Genomic DNA, 12,602 nt, shown 5'->3' on the forward strand with positions numbered 1-12,602 from the left:
TTAAGACGATAACTACACGAGGAGGTAAAACTACTCAAGATCTGCCTTATCCTAACCATGTCAACAGGAAGATGGCAAGCCCGGTGGCAGAAGAACCACCTCAAGAAGAGGAACCCGAGAAGGTTCATGAAGGGAAGACAGCTCCGCATGAATTTTATGATACTCAAGTATTGCCGTTCCCTATGAGGGCAAAGAAGCCAAGTACAGATGAGTAGTTCAACCGCTTTGTTGAGATAATACAACAAGTGAACATCAATGTGCCTTTGATGGATGCGATGAAGGTTCCGACCTATGCTCGCTATATCAAGGACATAATCAACAACAAGCGACCGCTGCCAACTACTGAAGTAATCAAGCTCACTGAGGCATGCAGTGCAGCTATACTTCAACAATTGCCCGAGAAGAAGAAGGATCCAGGATTCCCAACTATTAGATGTTCGATAGGGGCACAGAACCCCGACATGGCCTTATGTGATCTAGGAGCCAGTGTTAGTGTGATGCCGAAGGCGGTCTTTGACCAACTCAACTACACCAAATTGACACCAACACCCATGCAGTTGCAACTGGATGACTCCTCAGTACGGCACCATGAAGGAATCACTGAGGATGTCCCAGTGAGAATACGGGACTGCTTTGTCCCAGTCAACTTTGTGGTACTTGACATGGATAATCAGAAGGAGACTACTCTCATTCTAGGATGGCCATTCCTCAATACAGCAGATGCACATATTGATGTTGGGTCCGGAGAAATCCGACTTCATATCAAATGGTAAAGAGGAGAAATTTGACTTCCGACCCAAGAAGGAGCAATGCCTAATGATTCGAGTCAAATTTGGGCCAAATCCTCAAAAAATTAAAGAAGTTGAAGTTACACCCTCTTAGAAAGATAGTCTTATACCTTTTATGAGGACACTTATGAAAGAAGATCCAGCGAGCTCAAAAAGGTCTAAGAAGAAGGGTAAAACAAAGGTTAATACACCTAATGATCCTATTCCTGCGCCGACTACGCCATCAAAGAAGACCAAGAAGGTATGGCGCAAGAAGAACAAGACGTCATCGACTGCTACTACTTCTCCAGGTACGGACGAAACGACCTCAACCTGATCAGGTATGGAGAAAGGTCTTGCTTTTCGGACCCTAAACCAAGAGATATTTTGGGGGAGGTCCCCCCCCCCTAAGTCAGCTGTATCCCTTTACTTGCTTTCAATAAAATACGATAAAAACTTTCAAAAAACAAAATAAAAAATTACTGCTTTATTTCCCTTTTTCATCATGCGCAGTAAGAATGTTTTAACTCTTTATGATAAGTTGAAAGGATGAGTTTTACTTTGCTCTATCATGTCTGTTGTGCCTAGTTTGAAAATGAGAGTTCTCTCGAGTTTAAATCCGTTGGTTATGCAAATATCTTGCCAATGAACCTGAAAGTTCTGTGGGTTGCATATGCTTGATCCAAGTCTAAATTGTTTTGAGTTCAGATATGGTAAATAAGGTTGTGCAAGTTTGTTCTAGTGATACTTGAAGTCTGGAGTTGTTTTCGAAAAAAATTAAAAAGGCAAGTTCCCAGTGATATGCAATGTCCTACCAGAGCCATATGTCATATTCCATGAAAAACCTTACACATATGCTGCTTGTTGTTCTGTTGAGTTTTGTCAAATTGTGTGACCCTAGTGAGATGCTTTTCATGCTTTCTCGATCATAATCATGTACACGTCCCATCCATTTGCTACATTCCTACACTGAGAATTGGCACCACCATCCATCCATTCCACATCAATAAATGCTCCATGTCTTGGTGATATCTCTCGTAGAACATCCCTGAAATAAAATAAAGTCAGACTATGGTTGCCCCAAAAAGAGAAAAGATGGCATCCCAAGGAAGCATGACAAAAAAAGGGGTAACCATGTCTCAAAAAAAAAGAGAGAGACACTGGGATAACTTGAGAGATAAAGCCATTACCTCAAGCAGTAAGCCACATCTATCCATCCATCCATCCATCCACTCATACACTTGCACCTTTTGATCGAGATTGCATGACTTGTTTCTCAATGGATCATCTCTTTGACTTTAGTACATATAGAACACAAGTGTGCCCGTTCTTATCCTACCTTGAGCTCCACAAAGGCTTGTACTAGTAGGAAAGATCAAAGGCAGATACTGCCCTGGTAAGGAAATACAAGTTGAGTGCCTCGAGAGAGTTATTCTGAGAACTTTGCCATGTTTTCAAAAATCTTTCAAAAAAGTATCTCCAGATGGATTGCGGATCTATGAGCAAGTAAGTACTACTCTATGCACCATTCTAACTCTCAATAGACCAAGACAAGGAGACAGCTAAAAAGCGCCATGCAAGAGAAAGGTAATTGTGCAAAGGTATGATAGCCAACTCATTTAAGCTTATAGATGAATCTCTTTACTTCAGACTATGACATGACAGGTAAGGTACGAGCCAAAGTGATTTTCTGATCAACAACCTAATTTGTCCTACTTTGCTCGGGACGAGCAAATGATAGCTTGGGGGATCTTGTTGACGCTAACTAACGATTATTTACAGGCGTCAACTTGATCAGAAAATCATGAGAGTTTGCATTTCTTACATGCATCCTTAGTCAATAAAGTCCCTAAACCACACTTTACCTTTTAGAAAATACAAGTTGTATTTTGGAGCTAATATGCAGGTTGCAAGCACATCTTGGCCCGACATAAAATCACAGAAAATATCAGAACGATGATTCAGGCTCAAATAGACCAAATGTAGCCCAAGAAACAATCCAAATGAAGTCAAGACAGGCCAACCCCAACGTGGATCAGACAAGGAGCCCCAGGACGGCCTGCCATAAGAAGTTGGGGGCGGTTGGTGGCCCGGGCAGGCCGACCGACCTACAGATCAGCCAACCTGGCCCGTGGGCCCCACCGCCTCAACCAAGGTATGTGGCGCCTCCCCATTGGTCCCCTACGTCGGTTGAAGTGGTTCTCACCCGTGGCTCCCTGCATTAAATACAAAGGGGGGGGTAGAGAATTAGGACACACACACACCTCACACCTCTCCTCTCTTGCTCATCTTGCATAGTCTTTAGGCTTAGTGGAGTTTAGGAGAAGTCTAGGAGTCATCGAGTCGCCGGAGTTGCTCGAGAGTCTGGTATGGGTTCATCTTTAGCTCTCTCTTGTAATATTCGATCGTTCATAATAGAATTAAACTATGGTTACCGATATCTGCTTGAAGTATGTTTTGAGTTATCGGTTATATGCTTCTTGTCATGGTTGCATTATTATTCAATGCTTGCATTGCATGATCGCCCTGTGCTGGAGATGATTAGTCTTTTGTTCTTAGAACTCTATCAACTGCTGCAGTATTCGTATGATTGCTCTAGTGTGATGTCTGTCCATCCGGAGGGTGGGGGCTCCGCGCGGGACGCTAGAGTATCCCTTACTAGTGTAGACATGGTGTCTAGATTAGCTAAGAGTTGCTGGATGTCAACTATACCCACGGTTTGTAGAGGTAGCCGGCAGGTGGTGATAGCCCTGTCCGAGCCTGAGTAATCCTCCACGTTCGGTATGGGGGGTAGGAGGTACATAAAGTTGCCGGGGTGTACGGGCTCCTCCCGTTGCTTCGATAGCGATCTCCCTGTTGTGTAGTTTAATCTCTGACGAGCTAACCAATGAGAAAGTGTAGATGTAGCTAGCCTAGCACAGTTGACTCGAGCTCTAACTTCTGCCTTGCTCCCGGCCTAGAGCATCTTTTATCTTTCTTTTATTTATTTATCCAAGAGCGTAGTTTGTGTGTGTCACAATATCTCCTACCATGTTATTATCTTACCCCTGTTTATGCATGAGAATATCCAATCTAGATAAAGTTCATCAACTGGTCTATATATATCTCTTCACTCACCGCCTTCCCTGCGGAAATATAAATGACACCCCGGTATACTCTCGGGTAAAATGGTACTGTGGTATTCCGTGTGCTTGCGGATGTATTCGTGGTACGTGAAATACTGCCATCCAAAATTGGCGTCTGCGGGCGTCATCGCTATTTACCGGTGGTGACGTTGGTAGGCGCCAACACTTTACGAAACATCCAAAACACCTCAAATCATCTTTGGCACGAGGAGCCTATGAAATCGATGTGTCTTTATGAGACCCTCGATATAATTTCCCGCCATACACCTTCAATTGATTGGTCAAAGGAGGCAAAGCGTGCTTCCGAAGCAATTCAGATTAGCCCAACCTCTGCAACCATCACTTGTTCTATGAAAGGAAATATCGTAGAAGCTCTTCATGACCCTACTGCTAAGGTTTGCATTATACCCGAGTACCTTTTGGATACTCTTGTGGGTAACAAGCCTTTAACCACCGACCAACAAATACTTTAAAAGTCCATCCGAACTATTCTTTGAATGTCGGGGGATTGCAAGGGACGTGCCTATCATGGTAGACAAAATCGAGGTGCATTTGGATTTCTACATCAACGATATCCTCGATTTTGATCTTCTCCTAGGCTACCCGCTAGAAAAACTTTTAGCATCTCATGGGAGCCTAGATGAAATGCTAAGGGAAAATGCTTCTGCCACTGCTGCCTCTTGTTTAGAAAATCCTATGGCAAAGCATTTCCCTGGTGCATACATCTCCGTTCATATCATCCGACCCTGTCCTCTTGGAAGATGTAGAATCTTCTGAAGAGTACGACTCGAAAGATAGCCTTCACTTTTGTGAAGATGAACGTTCATCGTCCCCCTCGATCGAGTGCGAGCCTCTTCCCGCTGGCCCTGAATACGTTGTTCTCGATCTTTATCGAGTTACAACTATGAGCTTCGATGATAAATCTCTTGAGATGGAGAAATCATGGGCCAAAGAATTTTGTGAGGCGCCGACTATGGAGTCCAACGAAAAGGATTTCTCACATGAGCATGGGAACTTCACTCTGGATATACCACATAAACCATGCACATTCAATGCAACTCAAGAGTCAGGCACGCTTAGTGCACCGTGCACGCACAAAGGACTACAGCCACCCTATAATCCTCTTTTGCAAAATCTTCAGGAGGTTGGTTATAGATGTATATGTCTATCATAAACATTGCAGATTTCGTGGGTGCACCGTGGCACTAACCTTGCAGCTAGCTTCAACAATTGGTGGTGAAACAATGACCCATCACCAATGATGGCTACAAGGGTTTTCATGGTCGAGCTTATGACCAGAAACAAAGCACTGCTGGGAGATAGCCCGGACTATTATTTATTTATTTACTTATTTATTTTCCTTTTCAATAAAGAACAAGAGCATGTTCTAGGATATAGTTTTCCTTTGGGTATTTTTGGTCGCTAACCTTTCTAGGGGAAGATCAAGAAGAATGACGGACAAACAATACCTACGAACATGAGAGCTACACCGACTACAACGCCTCAATATGTCTTGGTGGAGGAACAATTACTGAAGGAGACCTGAACTCTATACACTTGAAGCTTTGCAAACTCCAAAGTATGTTCCCTTCTCAACTCATATCTTGTCCTGGAATTGGTGTATGTCCTCGTATCTTGCTCTATAAAAAAATATGAAAAAAATGAGAGGAGTTGCCATGGTGACAACATTATCTCCATCAACAAAATGTCATGGTAAGTACTCTCAATGTCCTGCTTTTGACATTAAACAAAGCCCTGCCGGGAGGTCGCCCGAGGATCACCAGGACTCATACTTATCCCTTGTTTGAATAATGCTCAATCATGCTTCGTGCTCCCTTTATCTATCCTCGTACGCTCTAGTTTGAATGTGTGTCATGAAACACATTCATAGGCCTTTTAAATCAAGCATGATGTTTGGATTAAAATGTCCTCTTCAGTCAAACTAGACCTTGTGTCAAGTTTGATTGATGTTCTGGAGTTAATACTTGCATAGATGTTGGTTGCATATATGGACTAACCCTTGCAGAAAAATCAAATCCAATTGGGTGAGTCGATGAGCTGAATTCAAATGGAAAGGTAAGACAAGGTTTTGGATTAATGTTGCACAACATACTCATGTTGATGCAATCTTAGTTTAGCCTTGCTTGAGTAAGTATCTTGGTGAGATTAAATTTTAGTTTCAATAAAATTTTAGGAGCTCCCTGGTTCTTAAAACAGGTAGAGCTATTAGTTTGTTTCCATATTTTTGTTTTTGAATAAGCACCAGGTACAAGAACAAGTGTGGGGGAGATCTCTCAGAACTTTCATGCATATACACTCGAGATCTCCCACAACACGTGCACAATACTGAACGAACTAGAATGCAAAACGCCAAGATGAATCAGAGCTAGTATTGGGCAGTGTAACCTCAGGTTTGGCTGGCTAGCACTAACTCTGCTCATCTTCATCGCGACGGTTTTTGCACTCTATCCCTCATACTCTCCCCAACCTATGAGTTTAAATGGAAGCCATGCTTAATCATTAAAATTAAACTCAAGGTATCCTCTGGTTTTGTGCTTCTCAATGGTTGGCTTGCGTACTTTTTATTCTTTGCTAAGCCTGAGCTTGTGAATCATATCTTAGGGAACCCATAATTGTTAAGTTGTTGACCAGTGAGATATGGTTTGATGGAAGAATCCTTGCTTTATCTGCTTATGTGTCTGGGAAATTTTTATCAAAAGGAAAACCTCCATAGCTTTACAACTCCACGTGCTTGTCCTACCAAAGCCATATGTTGACCTTCATGATACAAATCTTACACATATGTGCCTTGTTGTTTCTTTGATCTTCATCAAACTTTGTGACCCTAGTGAGATGTCTTTCATACTTGTTTGATCAAGATCACGTGCACTCCACCAGCTAAACTTCTACACTGGAAGTTAGCTATGCCATTCCATCCGTCCACAAAATAAAACTCCATGTTTAATGATCTCTCTCTCTCTAGTATTGTTCAAATGAGGCATGAGCTATTCAAAAAAAAAAGAGAGAAAAGATGGCATACCCAAGAAGCATGACCCAAAAAAAATAGGGACACATGAAGGTCCTAGTGTTGAAAAAAAAATTGGACACATAAAGGTCCAAGAAAAAAAAGGGATATGTATATTAATATAGCCATGTCCTCATGTTATCCAAATAAAAGGGAGAGAGATTCATAAAAGGAGTATTTCATTCTATTTCCACCATCTACCATCCACCTTCCACATATGTGCACGATCTTGATCAGCTTGTGTGATTTGTCATCTCGATGGATACTTTGTTTGATTTTGCAATATATGTGACACAAGTGCATGCTTCCATTTCCCCTACAATGAGCTCCACATAAGCCATCATTAGAAGTAGGATGAAAAGAGGCAATGCTTTGGTGAGGATATATACACAGTGAGATACATGAGAGATCCTACAGGGAAATAAAGTTATGGTTGGGCTCTACAAAAATATTTTCAAAACCCCAGACATATGGCAGGAAAGTGGAGGAGACTAAAGTCAATACCATTCCGCTCTTCAACTTCCCAAACAATTCATGGTAGACACATCAAAATTCACAGGTAAGGGTAAAGCTCAGAATAATCTGTATGCAGGTACCATGTCATATGAAGTCGGGTCCGCCTTTGGCTTTACTCGAGGACGAGCAACGAACTAAGTGTGGGGGATCTTGTTGACAGTCACCAACGACCCATTTTGACCGTCAACTATCGTGCAAAAGTTGAGCATCAGAAGGAATAAATGTTAGCATAGGATGATTATTTGATGAATTCCACAGATGCTGGTCTGAGAATGTGTGCAGGTAAATTTGGGTCAAAACTGCATGTAACAAGCATATTATCGAAGGACTAAATTCCTAGGCCAAGCATAAGCAAGCCCAGGGGAAAAAATGGGCATGTTTGGCAGCTCACACAAGAAGGAGACCCAGCCCACACGCGTGACACATCATCGATCCGAAGCAATTCCACCTCGACCAATCCGACGCGAGCAAGAAGATCCATAGACCCACCAGGGCATGCAACCGACATAGTTTCGCGCCAAGTCACCAAGAACCAACCTAAGGGACCACTCATCAGTCACGTGTCCAAATTTGGGGGCAAAAGGCGGTGGCCAGAGGTTGGCCGACCTCTTGGTCGGCTGACCTAGCACTGGGCCCTCTCGCCTCTAGCTTCCACGTGTCACTTCCCTATTGGCTCTAGAAGGCGGTTTGAGGAGGATTGGCTGCATTCCCAGGGTGGCTCCCTCCTATAAATACAAGGGGAGGAGTGAGAATAGGAACACACAACACACCGCACCCAACTCAACTCACCTTCTCCCTTGGAGCTTGAGGCCTTCACCCTAGATGCATAGGTAGACTAGGAGGTGTAGAAGAAGAGGAGGATAGTGAGGAGGAGTCGGGGGAAGTGCCGGGTCTGTCGGCACTCTTCTCCGCTTGTACTTTGACGGATGCTTATTCGGTTGTAAGTGTTCGAGACTTTCTTTGTTTGTTTATTTAGAATTAGAGTTTAGATCGCAAGTTATCATCTCTGCCTTATATTAGTTGATGTGTATGCAAGCGAGTAGCATTTGATCTTAGCTTAAGACCCCAGATAGAAAAGGGTAGTCTTGGCCAAGGCTAAGGTTAGTAAGGAAAGGCGAGCAATTGGATCTTCGTTCATCTCAAGGTAACTATGCTGCTATGTTATACTCAAGACCAGTTGTTCCATGGCTTTGGCCGTATCCTTTTTATTATACACCTTTGGATTATAGTAGCATGTATATACAACTATATTATATTCAATATCCTTCTATGTATCCAAGTTGTATCTCCTAAAGACCGATTAGCAATAATTTGGTCGAAAATGATCTTAATTGCAGCAAGAAGGGTGAGAAGGACGTGAAGGAAAATTCAAAGTACCTACAGCCGAGGTGGTGTCCCTCAGGTTTATCTCACACCCAAAAAAGGAGGCTGCAACATTTGCGCAAGTAAGAATCAATGGAGAAACAAGTGGAGGTCGAGCCAACAAAGCCAGTAGCCATGAAGAAAATTTGGAGACCGAAGCAAATTGTTTCATCATCAACTTGAAGTAAAGCAAGACATGGCAGGTAATTTTTTATCGCCCTTAGCACAAAAATGGCCGATGTATTGTTGATCATTGCCCTTAGACAATTTTGGTCCAGAAGAGTGTTCTTTGGCATGCAAGCTTTGCCAAAGAACAGGGGGCATATGTTGACGACCAAAATTGGCACGGCTGTGCAGACCGGTCTGACCAGTATGCATAGACCGGTCAGACCGGTCGCGGTGACTTTGTCAAAATGCAAATTTGACTTTACCATTGCATAGCTCTCTTCGAAACGATCAAAATGCATATATGGAATGTCCGATTTGGACTTCGGATGAGAGAGTTATGACTTCGGGAAGATTTGACCCAAACCCAGACCGGTCAGACCGATTGGCTAGGGCGGTCAGACCGGTCTGGACAGCCCAGTCCGAGTTAGGAGTTGTATTTTGACATGAAATTAATTAGGGTTTCAACTCCTAATGGGATAAGACCATCCCTCCCTATAAATATAAAGGGTCACGGCCGATTGAGGGGATCCAATCCGATCGAACTTATCAAATACATCTACTTTTCATTGTATTTACCTTTTATCTTTACCCTAGCTTTTCCAATCTTGACATGCTGTTCTTCTCTCGTCTCCATGGTGTTTGAGGATGCCCTAGCTGGCCTGCCGAGCCTAGGGCAACCCTACGCGCGTTTGCCCCGACGGGGTCCCTCCCGGGTGAGCGTTCGTCGGATTGTCGCCATTCTGCACGGCGACCGGTCTGACCGGTTCCGCTGACCAGTCTGACCACTCCATGCAGGAGGTGCTGCAAGGAGCCCCTCCTCGCGCCGCACGATCTAGCGCGTTCGTGTGTTGACCAAAAAAGGCGTCAACAGTTACTTCCAGAGGCGATGCTAGGATTTCACTGCCATGATGCTCCGGGACAAGTGGGACATCTGGGAGTGGCAAAGGCTATACATGGTGGTCACCAACAACTCCGAGCACCTCCGCCTCCCTCCTAGTCCGGCGATGAGCACCCCCCGTTTGGACGGAGGCACATGCGCTGGGAGCCGGGTGGAACCCGGCCCTTGCCTGGATCACCTCGCTGAGCCAGGATGGGCTGTTGGCAGTAATGGTGGCGGTGGATTTCTTTCGGCGCCATCTCGCCCCACTTCAGGCTCGCCTTCGCCCGGCATGGTTCTAGACCAGTGATGATGACGACTGCCTCCTTGTGCACAACGCCGAGGCTAGACCCTCCCAGGAGGTCATCGCGTTCTGGCTGGACGTGATCCTAGAGGTGAAGGACATGGCGGCAGCCCTGCTTCAGGAGGTCCATGTCCTATGCGAGGAAGCATAGTGCCTCACCATCCTGGATCGTCTGCTGGCGACCGATGCGCAGGGGTTGGCCATTATCCACATGGCTCAATGTGGCGCGGGGGGCGTCGGCCAGGCTGGGGCAGCGCAGGTTCCCGGTGCCCCGGCGAATGGTCAGAACTAATCAAATCTGGGGAAGGCAAAGTGTGCACGCTCTCCCTCCCCGGTGTTGGTGGAGTCATCTTCTTCTTCGCCTCTGTCGATCCCACCGCAGCGCCATGGCGACGGCCGACCCAGGGTGCTCGAGCGCTGTCGAGGCCAAGGCGAGCTCAGGGTGCCCTTCCTCCCCCAAGCAACTCTAGCTCTTGCCTCCTACATGGCGGTACACCAGTCCTGGATACAGGTTAGGGTTTCATTCTTCTTATCCTCGAGCTTTGCTACCTCTCTTTATAGCGGGTTACCTCTGGGGACGAAGAACGATAGGGTGGTGTGGAAGTGGACATCGTGGACAAGCCCGGCGTGCTCATTGAAGCGGTTGAGGATGGAGGCCGACAATCAGGGAAGGGGGCCGCATGATGGAAGGAGGCGCACCGGTATCGGAGCACCTCCGGCGGGGTTGTGAGGTCGGGGGAAGCCTAGTCGGGCACCTCCAGGAGCATGGCGCGGAGGCCTGGATGGGCAGCGAGGTCGGTGCGGCTGCATCGAGATGGTGGTCGGCAGCAATCAGCAAGGTCGGGGGAATGCCCCATGTTGCCGATTTGTGCCAGCAGCATTTGAGGAAAGGGCCCAGCGGCGTGTCAAGGAAGGGGACCGTGGCCGTGCATCGCGGTGGTGGCACAGGGCACCCAGGGCGTAGTTGTGGATGTGGGGCATGCCGGCGTGGGGTGGAGTATAGATAGGGAGCAAGCGGTGGGGGAAGAAAGTGCACATGCCTTTTATTCTTTTGCCTTCACCCCATGCTCCGACTCCGATACGATGGTGATACCCATTTTCACCACCAAGTCCAATTGTAGACCGCTGGTGAAAATACTCAATGAAACAGTAATTCGTCAGATTTTTGCGTCAACACAATAATTGCTTGGTCCGTCAGTCGGAATCCTAATCGGAATCCATAGAAATCAGTCGGAATCCTAATCGGAACCGGACAATCAATGCCTCGTGCAGTCACGGTACGACTTTGTACACGGAGTTTCATGTTGGTCGGGCCAAGTTTGGCCCTGTAGTCGGTCTAGCTGAGTTAGGCTTACTCGACCAAGCCCGACATGGATAGATCAAAGCCGACTTGTCGGCCAAATTCGACTCGGTTTATGTTTAGCTACATGACTGAGTCAGAGTCCGAGTCGGTGTATCAAGTCGGTCGGGTCAACATGCATCTTGGACTGACCGAGAGTTCGAGTAGAATTAGCGAGTCCATGTTGATTATGAGTTGAATTGGGTGCTTTTCTTGCATGGCAAGACCTCGCCACCCTATAAATATAAAGGGCCACGGTGGATTAAGCCCTAACTAGCCAATCAATTATCAATATATGTACTTCTTTTTTAATCTCTAAACCCTAACTTTTTCCAAACCCTATTACTTTCCTTTTGTCTCGATGGCGATTTAGGATGTTTTGAGTGGCCTGTTGATCTCAAAATAATCCTAGATGCGCCTGTTCCGACGTGCCCCCTCCCAAGGTGGTAGATCTAGGTTTTCATGGCTGCCCCGTGAAACTCAGCCTGACTGAGTCCCAAGTCGGCCTAACTGACTTGGGCGCAAGGTGACTGTGAGCTCCTTCAACAACCGCGTGATCTAGCGCAACTCGGCATGCTGACTGCATTTTTCGTCAACAGAAACAAATCTGATGAAGGAATCACAAGAGCAAGGGGAAAGCAAAATGACCTTCGCAGTATGTACTTGTTGCCGGCTCTAAGCTATTAGAGTAGGACGTTAGCTCCCTCCCCATCCTTCAAGATCCTCTTCAGTGCCCACTCACATGCCATGGAGGTTGCGTGCGCCTGTGCCGCCCAGATAGCCACACCCACATTGCCTGTGCCGCTGTGCTCGTGCCCGCCAGCATGAGCCACCAAGGAGGGTTGCGGCCCACCGGCGCCGCCAAGGTGGGGTGCGTCTTGCCGGGCACGACGAGGAGGCCCGCGAAGGAGGGGCGAGAAGGAGAGGGTGGGGCGCAGGTGAGTTGCTCTCCTAATAAGAGATAAGGTTGGTCTGTGGCGGATAAGAGATATACTCCCTCCATACTCGAAAAAAAAGTCGGTCTCCAAAGCTTAACTTTGTCTTTTTATTTTTATAAAATATTTTTCTCAAAGTGATATTTTTATATTTTTATATTTTTATGAAAATATTTTTCAAGAC

At 45.9% G+C, this 12,602-nt stretch overlaps 1 protein-coding gene across 1 annotated transcript; it reads left to right on the forward strand.

The window, feature by feature from the left end:
- The first annotated feature begins 275 nt into the window (after positions 1-275).
- Positions 276-773, forward strand: LOC120645479. Its single transcript, XM_039922262.1, has one exon. It carries the CDS (start codon positions 276-278, stop codon positions 771-773), a length of 498 nt encoding a protein of 165 aa, XP_039778196.1.
- The last annotated feature ends 11,829 nt before the right edge of the window (positions 774-12,602 follow it).

Source organism: Panicum virgatum, chromosome 8K (genome assembly GCF_016808335.1).
Source record: "Panicum virgatum strain AP13 chromosome 8K, P.virgatum_v5, whole genome shotgun sequence".
Lineage (NCBI taxonomy): Eukaryota > Viridiplantae > Streptophyta > Magnoliopsida > Poales > Poaceae > Panicum > Panicum virgatum.